At 35.8% G+C, this 15,555-nt stretch overlaps 1 protein-coding gene across 1 annotated transcript; it reads right to left on the minus strand.

Moving 5' to 3' along the window:
• Positions 1 to 10,455: 10,455 nt before the first annotated feature.
• On the minus strand, positions 10,456 to 12,825 carry LOC140873222 (chalcone synthase-like). The gene is made up of 2 exons (XM_073276264.1): positions 12,612 to 12,825; positions 10,456 to 11,575 (listed from the first exon to the last, which is right to left on the minus strand). The coding sequence occupies exons 1-2, from the start codon at positions 12,787 to 12,789 to the stop codon at positions 10,581 to 10,583; spliced, it is 1,173 nt and encodes a 390-aa protein (XP_073132365.1). The 5' UTR covers positions 12,790 to 12,825; the 3' UTR covers positions 10,456 to 10,580.
• Positions 12,826 to 15,555: the final 2,730 nt, after the last annotated feature.

Below are 15,555 nucleotides of genomic sequence, written 5' to 3' on the forward strand. Positions count from 1 at the left end.
CGATTTACCAATGATTGTTGATTCGATCGGGATATATGGATGAAGGGACCGTACTGTACGCTAATTACCAAAATCTATTGGTTCTTGCAGGCACTATCAGTGATACCTAGGAAATCATGGGGCGATGTTGCTACGCGCTCTTACCATGATTCGATGGGCAAGTCGGAAATTGTTGTTCCGAGTCACAAGGAGTTGTGAGCCCACGGCTAGCTGTATCCCTGAACCATTGAGGGTCACACAGAGTAATGGATTTTTAATCTCCGTTGAGATAGTTAAATTTAAAGAGTTAAATTTAATGAACAAAGAAGTGGGACTTCTTATTTAAGAGTAGAGGAGTAAGATTTCCTAAAATGACATAAGGATGGGCATTTTTGGAAATCACTGAATTCGAATTCAGAAAAATTTATCTTGACTTTAAAAGATGCAGAAATGGTTTCTGTAAACATTGGTGAAATTGGTTTATCAATCTGAGTCACGATGAATTTTATATTAATGTCTGAACATGCAGGCTTTGCTTGTCAGGCTTGAACTTATGACTAATGGGCCCTAAGCTGTTAGCGGCCTACATTATAAATAATTTATTGCAGTACAGAAATTATACAACACAGGTCACAATTTTCGAAAAACCCTATTTTTCACTCTAAAAGTGGCCGCCCCCCTCCCCTCTGCTCGGGAAAATTCCAGCCTGTGAATTTTGAATTACAGTCTGGTTTAACGGATCAAATTCGTTAATTCTCTTCGTAGAAACTTCTGATAGATTTTCTAGTGCAATCTATCAGAGGGATTAAATCTCTGTTCGTGGACCTGATTGAAGAACAGTTCGTCCATCAGTTCCTGGGAGATACAACAAGAGCAGAGTAATTTGTTGGTGTCCATAATCTCGATTCGAGATTGGAGGTAAAAATTTATAATTGTAATTTAATTTTTACACACACAATTTAATCGTAAAGTTTTGATACCCATTATGGAATCGTTCCATATAAAATTTTAAACTTCCGCTGCACCGGGTATCAATTCTGATTGATCTGATCGCCGTTCTCCAACAGTGGTATCAGAGCCAGGTTGCTCAGATCAAGCGATTAAATTAATCGATTGTACAAAAATTTTTAAGCCTCGGTTTTTGAAACAAAATAAATTTTTTTTAAAATAAAATTTTTTTTCTGGCAAAACACGGGCAGCGATTGGATCGCTGCCCGGGGGGCAGCGAGGGTCGCTGCCCATGGGCGGCGACGTGATCGCTGCCCAGGGCAGCGATCGTCGCTGCCCGGCCCGAGCCCCTTTGGGGCACGGGCAGCCCGGGAGCGTCCCGGGCGGCCCGCGAAAATTAATTTTTAATTTTAAAATTAAAATTTTAATATGTTAAAATTCTATTTTTGGTCCGATCGAAAATTGTTTTTGATTGGTCCACGAGGCGTCGGATCGAATTGTTCGAGTCCGAAAATTTTAAAATTGATTTTTGGATAAATTTGAATTTTTGGAAATTTTATAGATTTTATCCGTTAAATCAGATTTTATGAAATTAATTATTTTTGGTACAATTGATGATAAGATATGATCTTATGGAAATATTGAGTAAAATATGATTTTATGCATAAAATTGGATTTTATATGTAAAATATGATTTTATTTGATAAAAAGATAAAATATGATTTTGTATGTAAAATAAGATTTTATATATGGAATATGATTTTATCCTTTTAATTTAAATTGTCATTGCATGTTATCCAATAAATTAATTTTGAATTAAATATTATTGGATAAGGATGATCGATTGCCATGACCAATTTTGTAGGTGTATGTTAGGAATTTACATTTGTTTTTATTGTTGTTGGATTTATTAATGGGCCTGGTTTATGGCCCAATATGAATTGTCATATGTAATAAAAGTGGGTCTGGTTTATAGCCCGTTCCCACCCCTTAAAATGTATCCCCTACTTGTCATGGTTATTTATTGTAAATACATTAGACTTAGTGGGAGATGAAGATTTGAAGACGGAGGTGGGCCCAGCAGACAATAAAGACAGAAGAAATGTAAATTGAAAGCTCAATGTAATAGGATTGCATTGCATACCTGCATATTACCTAGGATTGGACTTAGACTCGTGATTGGCAACCACGGGTCGATTAGAAATGGAATCGATCATCCTATATAATATATGATATTATAGTTGTATGCATGTTTTAGACAAAATTGTATGAATCCCGCAAGCATACAAATTTTAAAATGATGAGACAAATTTTCAAAATTAAAATCCCTCATTTTAAATATGATTTAAAATTGATATCAAGATAAATAAAGGAAATTTAAATATTGTTTAAATGTTCCTACCTTCCATCAACGATCAATGTATGAGATGCTACCCGCGGATACGGTCCGGCTCATATTATTGGGGGGGCCCGTTCGTCGGAAAGCTGTACATTGGATCGACACATGTTGTAAGTTGGGTGGAACTCCCATGGGATCGGCTCATATTATTGGGGGATCCACATGGCGACCGTCCATCACAACTTAATATTGATGGGTCATCTTGACATGTCACAATAAACGGCGTCATATTATTGGGCCCTTATTGGACATGAGGTAAAAACGTGGAGGTTGCTTTGGAAGCAATTGGGCTCTACCTTTTGAAAATTATGGTTGGCTGATATTATTCGGGACCATAGTTTGTCAATTGGACTCCATGTTCTCACTAAGGAAAACAGTTTCCCGTTTTCACTAGAGGGTAGTGAAATCGTTAAAATAGTGGGAGTGAGATTCATAAAATAAATTTCGCCTATTTTATGTCTTAGTAAATTAATTAAACAATCACTGATAATTGTCTGTTTCTTTTCAGTATTTCATAAAGATGAATTCGCGTAATCCACTATTCTCTATCCTCGAACAAAATAAACTGACTGGCGCAAACTATACGGAATGGTTACGTAAGTTGAAGATTGTCTTGACTTCGGAGAAGATGCTCTACGTGTTAGAAAAATCTCCTCCGAAGGAAGCACCAGCTGACATAAGTCCGGAAGAGTTGGCCAAACTTGATACATGGTGGGACCATGATATCAAGGCCAAATGCTATATGCAAGCCTCGATGTCTGATGAACTCCAGAGGCGATTTGAGGACACCGTGAATGCTGCTGACATTCACGTACAACTCAAGGAACTTTTTGGGGCTCAATCGAGAGCTGAAAGGTTCGTTACTGTAAAAGAGCTAATGACGTGTTGCATGCATGAAGGGACTTCGGTCCGTGATCATGGGGTACGAGTGATTTGGCTCATACAGAAGTTGGTAACACTTGATTTGGTGTTGGAGCATGAACTCAACGTGGACTTATTACTTCTATCTCTTCCTTCTTCGTTTGACGGATTTGTGGTGAATTTCAATATGAACAAGATAGAGGCCTCCCTTGAAGAGATGGTCAATATGCTTGCAACATATGAATCCACTTTAAAGAAGGATAAACCGGCTTTCTTAGTGGGCTCCTCTTCTTCTGCTAAGAAGGGGCCAAGTACAAAGGATAAGAAACGTTCTGCCCCACCCAAGAAAACCGAACCCGAGAAGAAGTACAAGACAAAGGCTTCAAACATGGAAAAGTCCAAGGATGTTTGCCATTACTGCAAGAAGCCCGGTCATTGGAAACGTAACTGCAAGGAATATCTAGAGCAGTTGCGAACTGCGAAGGGTATGTTCTATATTAAAATAAATGTTTCACTTAATACTACTTCTTGGGTATTGGATACCGGATGTGGATCTCACATTTGCAATGATTTGCAGGTGATGACAAGAAGTCGCAGGCTTAGAATGGGTGAGACCCAGCTGAGGCTCGAAAATGGTTCTAGAGTTGAAGCTAAAGCTGTGGGAGATGTTTATTTAATTTTGCAGAACGATTTTAAGTTACTTTTGAGAGATGTTTTATTTGTTCCAGATTTGATTAAAAACATTATTTCTGTTTCTATGCTTGATAGAGATGGTTATTATTGCAATTTTGTGAATGGGATTTGAAATATTTACAAGAATGAATGTTTGATTGGAAATGGACAACTTGAAAATGATCTATATAACTTAAAATTAAAAGACGTTCCAATAAATTATGTTGATAAACCGGTAACAACAAACAAAAGAAAAATCGATAGTCAAAACCCGGCAAACCTATGGCATGCTAGGCTAGGTCATATTTCCTCAAGGAGGATGAACAAGCTAGTGGGAGAGGGCATGTTTGATATGTCTGATATTAACTCTCTACCTACTTGTGAGTCCTGCCTGAAAGGAAAAATGACTAAATCTCCTTTTAAGGGGAAACCTGAGCATAGTCAAAATCTGTTGGATTTGATCCATACAGATGTTTGTGGTCCATTTAGAAATGGTACTCAATATGGCCACACCTACTTCATTACCTTTACTGATGATTATTCTAGGTATGGGTATTTATATTTAATGAAATATAAGTCTGAAGCATTTGAAAAATTCAAAGAATTCAAGGCTGAAGTAGAAAACAAGCTAGGTAAAAGTATTAAAGCACTTCGATCGGATCGAGGTGGAGAATACTTGAGTACCGAGTTTTTGGACTATCTGAAAGAGAATGGGATTCTCTCTCAGTGGACTCCTCCTATGACACCACAGTTGAATGGTGTATCGGAGCGTCGTAATCGAACTTTGTTGGACATGGTTCGATCCATGATGAGCTTCACTGAGCTTCCACCTTCATTTTGGGGCTACGCGCTTGAAACGGCGGTGTTGTTGTTGAACAACGTCCACACCAAAGCAGTGGACAAAACACCATACGAGTTATGGAATGGCAAAGCTCCTAAGTATTTGTACTTGAGGATTTGGGGATGTCCTGCTTACGTGAAGCAGACAGTGGGAGATAAGTTGGATAGTCGATCCACCTTATGTTATTTTGTAGGGTATCCGAAGAATTCAATCGGATATTATTTCTATCATCCTGCTGAAACAAAGGTGTTTGTTTCAAGGAATGCCACCTTCTTGGAGAAGGAGTTCTTATTGGATAAGAAAGGCAAGATGATGGAACTCGAAGAAATCCGAGAAGAACCCGAAATACAAAATAACGATCCTACACCTCAGGAACCATTGATAGACACGCCTATACCTAGAAGATCCGAGAGGACTTCTAGACCTCCTATTCGATATGGTCTTCTTCTTGAAGGGGATCAAGATGAACCCGATGTTGGATGTGATCCAAGAAACTTCAAAGAAGCAATTTCTGATGCGGATTCAAATTTATGGCTTGAAGCTATGCAGTCGGAAATAGATTCGATGCATACAAACCAAGTTTGGTCTTTAGTAGATCCTCCCGATGGAATTGTTCCAATAGGGTGTAAATGGATCTACAAGAGAAAGCTTGGGCCTGATGGTAAGGTATTGACCTACAAGGCGCGATTGGTGGTGAAAGGTTATACTCAAAGACAAGGAGTTGACTATGATGAAACCTTTTCACCAGTTGCAATGTTCAAGTCCATAAGAATCCTTATTGCCATAGCTGCTTGGTATGACTATGAGATATGGCAGATGGATGTGAAGACTGCATTTCTTAATGAAAACATTAAGGAAGAGATCTATATGACGCAGCCTGAGGGATACACATCCATGGGAAGCGAGCATAAGGTATGCAAGCTTCAGAGATCAATCTATGGTCTAAAACAAGCATCAAGAAGTTGGAACCAGAAATTTGATGAAACAATAAAGGATTTTGGTTTCATCAAGAACCCGGAGGAACCATGCGTGTACAAGAAAGTAGTTAAGGATGCTGTGACATTCTTAGTACTTTATGTTGATGACATCCTACTCATTGGAAATGATTTAGGGATGTTGCAGTCAACAAAGATATGGTTATCAGGTAGATTCTCGATGAAGGATTTGGATGAGGCATCCTATATTCTAGGGATACAGATCTATAGAGATAGATCTAAGAGAATGATAGGACTCACTCAAGCAACCTACATCGACACCATATTGAAAAGGTTTTCAATGGATGGGTCCAAGAGAGGACATCTACCCATGTGTCATGGAGTTTCTCTATCCAAGTCTGTGTGTCCCAAGACTGATGAAGAGATAGAGAAAATGACACATGTACCATATGCGTCAGCCATAGGTAGTATCATGTATGAGATGATATCTACCAGACCGGATGTAGCATTTGCTCTGAGTGTCACGAGCAGATATCAAGCTAATCCCGGTCAAATGCATTGGAAAGCCGTGAAGGACATTCTTAAGTACTTACGAAGGACTTAGAATATGTTCATGGTATATGGAGGAAGAGAACTAAAATTGGAAGGCTATACCGACTCTAGCTTCCAAAGTGACGTGGATGACTCGAAGTCAACCTCTGGATTTGTGTTCATGCTCAATGGCGGTGCTGTCTCTTGGAAGAGTTCCAAGCAGGACACCACAACGGATTCCACCACTGAGACAGAATACATTGCAGCATCAGCTGCTGCTAAAGAGGCCGTTTGGATGAGGAATTTCGTCCAAGAGTTGGGCGTCATTCCTGAAGTTGTTGGTCCAGTCCCGGTGTACTGTGACAACACGGGTGCCGTTGCTCAGGCAAAGGAACCAAGGTCTCATCAAAGATCCAAACACGTACTGAGGAAATACCACATCATCCGGGAGATTGTGGAAAGAGGAGACATCACTGTCGAGAGAGTGGCCTCTACAGACAATATCGCTGATCCACTTACTAAGCCCTTGCCAGGACCATTATTTGACAAACATCGCGAAGCAATGGGTCTACGTAGTATGACTAGTTGGCTTTAGGGCAAGTGGGAGATTGAAAGAGTGGGTGCCCGGTGAGCCAACTTGTGGCTAAGGGCTTTGATGACTCTTTGTATAAATAATCTTTTGTTTAAATATAATTTACACTTTTATTAATGGCAATGACTTTATATTTCTTCATATTATTATATTGTGATATACTATTGTTGTTTTGATAAAGACTTTGAATATACTATAGTGTATGTAAGATGTGGTAGAACATGGGGATGTCTATCATGAAACACATCTTATAGTCACTGTATATTCTAAACTGTTCCTAGTCGATTGAGCCGTCCGTTAATAAGGATAAGGATCGCTCGAGATTGAGACTAGCATTTGCGATGCAGAGTACCACGTTTCATTGGTAAGAAACATAGAGATGTTCGAAGCATGCAAATGGATATTCATACGATGAATGATCGAACTACCCTATCCGGACTTTCCAAGTGGTTATCACTTATCGAGTGGATAAAGTTCGCGGTTTTGGTTGTACACCATTAGTCCTTACTACTTGAAACATCATTGGGACTCTATATGCTAGTACTGTGCTTTGACTCGTTTACCGACTCTATTGGGGTCATCAGGTGTCGGGATTGGGTACAGTTACAACACATATAGGAGTCGATGCTTTGTTGTCAAGGATTCACCACATACTTGCGAGTGTGGATATCCTATACGATCTGAGGAGATATTAGTGTGACGAATCTCTGGCCAGAGTACATGATGTGTTTTAAGAAATGTTTTCTTAGTAGCACATGCGATGTCACTATTTGATCTTCAAGATGTATTGCATAGTTATCGAATCTCGAACGACTCTCGATTTACCAATGGTTGTTGGATATATGGATGAAGGGACCGTACTGTACGCTAACCAAAATCTATTGGTTCTTGCAGGCACTATCAGCGATACCTAGGGAATCATGGGGCGATGTTGCTAGGCGCTCTTACCATGATTCGATGGGCAAGTCGGAAATTGTTGTTCCGAGTCACAAGGAGTTGTGAGCCCACGGCTAGCTGTATCCCTGAACCATTGAGGGTCACACAGAGTAATGGATTTTTAATCCCCGTTGAGATAGTTAAATTTAAAGAGTTAAATTTAATGAACAAAGAAGTGGGACTTCTTATTTAAGAGTAGAGGAGTAAGATTTCCTAAAATGACATAAGGATGGGCATTTTTGGAAATCACTGAATTCGGATTCAGAAAAATTTATCTTGACTTTAAAAGATGCAGAAATGGTTTCTGTGAACATTGGTGAAATTGGTTTATCAATCTGAGTCACGATGAATTTTATATTAATTTCTGAACATGCGGGCTTTGCTTGTCAGGCTTGAACTTATGACTAATGAGCCCTAAGCTGTTAGCGGCCTACATTATAAATAAGTTATTGCAGTACATAAATTATACAACACAGGTCACAATTTTCGAAAAACCCTAGTTTTCTCTCTAAAAGTGGCCGCCCCCCTCCCCTCTGCTCGGAAAAAATCCAGCCTGTGAATTTTGAATTACAGTCTGGTTTAACGGATCAAATTCGTTAATTCTCTTCGTAGAAACTTCTGATAGATTTTCTAGTGCAATCTATCAGAGGGATTAAATCTCTGTTCGTGGACCTGATTGAAGAACAGTTCGTCCATCAGTTCCTGGGAGATACAACAAGAGCAGAGTAATCTGTTGGTGTCCATAATCTCGATTCGAGATTGGAGGTAAAAATTTATAATTGTTATTTAATTTTTACACACACAATTTAATCGTAAAGTTTTGATACCCATTATGGAATCGTTCCATATAATATTTTAAACTTCCGCTGCACCGGGTATCAGTTCTGATTGAACTGATCGCCGCTCTCCAACAATATGGAGTCAAAATCACATGTCACGACAAATATTGTTGGCCCGTATGGCCGAAAGGTTGGAAGCCATCAGCAGAAAGTGCTAATCTCACATTCCTCATTTCATCTGAAAAATTTGTGTGTGTTTCAATGAAATTACGTCAAGCAGGTGAATCAGACGAGTGAATATGCGGCGGAGAAGAAGAAGAGAGGTTGTGACGGTGTAAATATAGAACCGTCGTTACGCAAGAAAATAACACACTTAACCAGATAATTAAAAAATGATGTATAAATATATGTATATATATATATATGTATGTTATTTTTAAACTATGAGTCTGCAATCGAGTATTTATAGTTAAATTTTTGCAACGATTTTTGTAAAACCGTCGTAACATAAAGTATCTTTTCAACGCATACAATTATTGAGACACGTACTAGACGTGTGGATGCAGACATCTATAACTTGCGACGATTAAATTTAAAAGCGTCGCAAATGCTACGATTTTTTACTTTTGCCACGGTTTAAATAATTGCGACGGTTTATAAAAACCATAGCAAATATGTTGCCACGTTTTAATGAAATGGTTTAATTAAAACGTAACAAAATACTTGCTACGGTTTTCTACAAATCGTAGCATTTGCAACGGTTTTTTAAAAAACGTTGCATTTTTTTGTCACAATTTTAATGAAACCATCGCAAAGTGCGTGTTTTTTTTTGTAGTGTTATTTTTTGTTAATTTTTTTTATGAGAATAAGATACAAAAATAAATAAATGAAATAATCAAATCATACCAACACGAGATACACAGACACACACTAGAGGCGTAAACCAACTTACCACTTTCTACTATTTTAAATTTAAAATTTATATTCAAAAAATCTCCTACGAGACGGTCTAACAGATAAATTTTGTTAGAAGGATCTTCTAATTGGATCAACCATGATAATATACTATTTTTCATGTTGAAAGTGTTTCTTTTTATTAAAATATGATTAAAGTTGACCTGCGAATAAAGATTCATGAAACCATCTCACAAAAAAGCTACTCAATTTATATTTTCTTCTTTCTAAGTTATATTTGAATCATGGCTTTGAAAGTGTTTATTTTTTAATTATTTGAATATTACACGTCATTTATTCTTAAAATAAATTTTATTAATTAAAAGTATTTAATTAATAATTAATACATATTTAAAAAGAAACCGTTCAACTATGTATGTATACATCGAACACAATTTAGAACGATTAAATATGATATATAAGATAAACAAGTTATATATTTGAAAAATATTTTTAAAAAACTGTTCTCCAACTATATTTTTAAAGAAAAAATGAATTTGTATTTTGATGTCTTTAGTTGGAAGCAATAATAAATATTAAAAACTATTAATTTTTATTTGTAAAAAACGTTTTTCACATAATAGTTGTCCAAATATATATATATTTTTTAAACAAATTTTAAAATATTTTGTACATTTTTTAAAGGAAAAAAAACACTATATAATTTTTTTTTATACATAGTACTTGTCCAAACCAAACCTTATATTTTGTTGGTCCAATTGTTATTACTTATTAGATTACCTTATATTAACTAAAATATTGTTTTTTTAATCGAATCTTTTTCACTAACTTGATTATTGTTGCGTACGAATTTACGATGATGCATTTAATACTTTAGCATTATAATTAGTTAATTTATTCTATAAGTAATTGTTACATTAATTAAATTTTAGTTAAATCGTTGTTTTGCTAAAATATGTATATATGCAAATATATATATATATATTTAAAATCTCCATAATCACTTATTTTTAGAGGTTACAAACACTATCCACGACAAAAATGGACAGAATAAAATGATCGAAATATATAGATATATAAATATGTAATTTATTGCATTAATAACAATACATAACAGAAGATAAAAAAAAAATAAAAATACAACACTTAATTTTAGCTTAAAATTAAAACACAAATTAAGGAATATTATTGATCAATTGATGGCCACGCTGTGTAACACCACCGTCTCGACGGTGAGGCCCGGCCCGAAACCGAATAGGACGCCCCACTCGAGCCCCTCGCCGGTGGTGGTCAGCCCCTCCTTTGCGGACGCCTTTCTCATCTCATCCAAAATGAACACAACGCACGCACTCGACATGTTCCCGTACTCGCTCAACACATGCCTCGTTGCCCGCAGTTTCTGCGGCTCCAGGCCCAGTCGTTCCTCCACCTGATCCAAGATTGCCGGCCCGCCGGGGTGCGCGATCCAGAAAATCGTGTTCCAATCATCTATACCCAATGGATCGAATGCCTCCCTCAGGCTTTTCTCGATGTTGTTAGATATCAAGCCAGGGACATCTTTGAGGAGGTGAAAAGTAAGCCCCACTTGGCGCAAGTGCCCGTCGATGGCACCCTCGCTGTCGGGTAATATCGTCTGCGCGGCGGATATGAGCTGGTAAAGCGGGCGCTCGACGGCGTCCACCGGGTCGGAGCCGACGATCATAGCGGCGGCGCCGTCCCCGAACAAAGCCTGGCCCACGAGGCTGTCCAGGTGAGTGTCGCTGGGCCCCCGGAAGGTGACGACGGTGATCTCGGAGCAAATTACGAGAACTCTAGCGGCGGCGTTGTTCTCCGCCAGGTCTTTGGCCATGCGGAGGACGGTGCCCCCGGCGAAGCAGCCCTGCTGGTACATCATGAAGCGCTTGACGGAGGGACGGAGGCCGAGCAGTTTGGTGACCTGGTAGTCGGCGCCGGGCATGTCGACGCCGCTGGTGGTGCAGAATATTAGGTGGGTGATTTTGGACTTGGGTTGGCCCCACTCCTTGATGGCTTTCTGGGCGGCTTCCTTCCCCAGCTTCGGAACCTCCGCCACCGCTACATCTTGTCTGGCATCCAGTGACGGACCCATGTATTCGCAGATTTCAGGATTCTCTTTCAGATAATCTTCTGTTACATGCATGTAACGCTTCTTGATCATCGATTTTTCACCTGTAAATTTTAATATTAATATAATATTATATATATTTTATGGAATAAAATAATTAATTAATAACACATCAATTTGTTGGTTTAATTAATTAAGACACGTAAAAACTTTCGTGTGGACCGTTAGGGGCAGAGGCATGCCCACTATACGTGGCCTAATGAGTCCAGCCTCGCATCGGCGCGTAATTAAAGCATTAATTATATATCTGCTTCAAAAATATCATTATTTATTTATATTGGCCTCCTCCGCCCATATGGCTCGAATTATGGTCTCTTTTATCATCCATCAATCAGTAAGCCTAAGTTTCCACTTGATCGGTACGTAAACAAATCATGTGGTTCACTCTCTAATATCTCATGGGTTTTTTTATTATCTGAATTCATGGATTTTTCCCATTAATTTTTTTTAAAAGTTCGTTTGTAAACTATGATTAGGACTTTTCCCACGGATGAATGAATGAGAAACCTAAAACATATGTATATCATAATTTTACCCAAAAAATATGTATATCTACATTCAACTTTTGTTGACCAGGAAATAAACAAAAAAAAATATCTAGAAAAAAACCTATCAACGATATTTTTAAGTTTGAAATCGCTGTGAGTATTTTTATTTAAAAAAAAAAAAGAAATTTTTTCTTCAAAATACACGTCTCCATAAAACCCAATGCATACATTTTACATTTTAGTGGCAATAAGTAATATTAGCACAAAAAAATAGATTAGATCGTTAAAAATCGATTTTTATCATTCAACTTTGTGTTGACCAGGAAACATGCACAAAAACGTGGAAATAATTCTAATATTTTAATAAAATCATAAAAATTATAAGTTTACCTTTTGAAAATAAATTAGAGAGAAAATCCGAATTTAGACAAATTTTTTACGTGGAAAAGTATAAGTACCTTAATTTTTTTTAGAAACGTATATAAAAAATCCCACTTTATTTTAAATGTAGCTAGGAGTAAATTGATGTTATAAACTATAACTTCCATTAATAAAAACATGAAATTAAATGACATATATATATATATCTTACACATGCGTGTAAACTTTTCCTTGAGCTCCGTTTTGTGCTCACTATTGGTGATGCGAAAGTAGTAATCAGGGTACGTGCTCTGATCAACACAATTCGCCGGAGTCGCAGTCCCGATGGCCAAGATCGTGGCTGGCCCCTCCGCCCGTTGAGCGTTACGGATCGCCTCGATGGTCGTCATCTTCGCAGTGGTCGAGGGATATTTTTGCAACCTCTAGTGGTGAAGAAATATTTTCTAGTGTCCAAAATATAAGGCATGGAAGTGGTATTTATAAGGGGTGCATGCAATATGGCCTGGTAGCTGAGAATCACGTGTGATGGGAGACCACAACAACTTAGCTGGCGGATTGGCACGTGACAAAGTAATTTAATTATATTATTTTTTATTACCTTTTTAATATTTATTTGGTTAAAAATCATCTAAGCCAATCTATATCTAGAAGTTTGGTACCTAATTTTTAATTAATTAATTAGGTCATAGTATCTATATGTAGATCGAGTAACATATAATCATATATTATGGTCCCAATTTGATTCTTCAAATAAATAGTAAGAACGAAAGATTTTTTACTCAGAAAAAAAAATAAATAAATAAATATTTGAAATTATTTTTCATTTTTCAATCAATGTGAAGGAATTTTTAATTTTAATTTTTATGTATACAATACATATTTATTAATTTAGGAAAACATAAATTTCTTTTATCCACATTAGCTTTAGTTATATTGGTGTGATTATTGATATAGCGAATGCAGTTCAACAATTTTCGATGACATATAAATATATGATTAAAAAAATTCCAAGTTACTACATTAAAATCAACATTGCATACATGTTTAACATATGTATAAATTTGAAAATTGAGGAAGGGGATCGAAAATTATATGAACTTTTAATTCATTTCATAAGTTCCTTTCTCGCACTAAATTTATCTCAAACATCTTTTGTTGGCAATGCACATGATCATCCAAAGTAAAAGTGTGCGCATACACACATATATGTAGGAAAAATTGTAATTTTACTCTAATAAATGACTTATTTTGGATTTTATTCGTATAATTTATCAAAGTTGATTTTTATTCACTAACATGGATTTTTTTTTTAAATTTGTTTCTTTTTTTCGTCGATCGGAAGCAATTAAACCTATTAAACATTACTTATTTGACACGAATGGACACCTAGATTTTCATGTGATGAAATAAAACTTATATTATTATACACATTAAAATTAATTCATCTAATAAAAAATAAAAGAGAAAATAAATAAAATCGTCACCTAATATTTCAAAACTGGAAAAAAATTCTTGAAATTTTCATTTATTTTTTTCTTAGACTGATTTTAATGTACGTTATATACATACATTTTTATTCACACCAAATGAGTGATGTTGGAATAATATTAATGTCAAATAAATAATATTTAATAGATTTAGTGTCTTGAACAACAAAATACAAAAAACAAGTTTCAACATACATAATGAAAACCAAATACTAACAATTTAAAAGACGAAAATCAGAAACGTGCCAACTTACATTGAGATCACCCGAGAGACCAATAAGACAAGTTTTAAATTTCGATAAATTTTGGGCAATATCGGATTTAAACCAATAAATTTCCTTTTGTTGAAAATAGATCATTCACGAACAAAACATGTTCCACTATGATCTATAGAGTTTTGTTGGAAAATTATTTCTTTAATCAAGTCTTCGGAATAACCTTTTTCTTTTATTTTTTTTTTTAATTTTGGTTGTTTTAGTTACTTCTGTTCATGATGTAATAAAATGAGTCTGATTGTTTTTTATTATTTATGATTTTTTAAAATTAATAGCTTCTCTTTACTCATGTCTTTCTGCATGCAGTACGTGCTTATAGTTTCAATAATTATAAGACATATTTTTTCTATTTAATTTCCAATTAATGATCTTTGTTAGTAGATCTTATCACAAACTATTTATCTACCTAATAAAATTGTAAGATATAATTGGTTGCACATAAAATCAGATTCAAATGTTGTCACCAGATGTTGACAACAACTTAATTAATGCAGCAAAAAATTATAAAAACGTGATTAAAATAAACAATCAACCAAATAAACAGACTCAAATTTTTAAGCAAGAGTATAAAATACTCTTGCAACGCCTCAGGGCAAAATTTTTACTAGAAAAACGAATCAAATAGTTCTACAAACTCTAAAACTAGTGAATTATTGTAAAAGTCAATTTTCTCAAAACATGTGAGAAAATAAACAATAAAAACATCTCCTAAAAATTCTATATGAAATAGAATAAAGAAAAAAAAAAGAAGATTATCCTTGACGACTAAACACGAGAGCAACACCACGATCCAATTCTTCAATGCTCTTAAAATCTTTTCACGTCGATCAAGTAAACAAGCACGAACAAATTCGAAGATCTGAGCTTTAGTAATCTTCAAAGTGTACGCACAATTCTCTCAATCTCGGCTCTCTCTTATTCATTCTCTTCTCTCTCATGTGCATGCCTTCTTCATAAATAAGCGCCAAGAATCCTTCTCTCCTTTGTTTCCTTGTAGGCGTGAGATTCTTATCAAAATGTCTTGATTTTATTCCATTTGATCAAATCAAATCTACAAAGATAAGGAAAATATCATTAAGATATGAGATAAATAAATATTATGATAAAGTACAATAATATCTCAAATCTACTAACTAAAAATAAATAACATTAAACTTTGTGTCCAAGAAACTTCAAGTCCAAGAAAGGCAAAAGACTTAAATAAATCTTTTTTTAAAACACTTAGGATTTTGAGGAAATAAATATTATCTTCAATCTCCTCTTTTTTGCCTTTTTGAAAAAAAACACATATAAACAAATTAGTACATATCAAGTCTCCCACTAAATTTCAAAAACGTCCCCTGAATTCAAGAAAGACTCCCCCTTAGTCTAAATAGAGGTGTTGGCTGACATG

Source organism: Henckelia pumila, unplaced genomic scaffold (genome assembly GCF_033568475.1).
Source record: "Henckelia pumila isolate YLH828 unplaced genomic scaffold, ASM3356847v2 CTG_525:::fragment_3, whole genome shotgun sequence".
NCBI lineage: Eukaryota > Viridiplantae > Streptophyta > Magnoliopsida > Lamiales > Gesneriaceae > Henckelia > Henckelia pumila.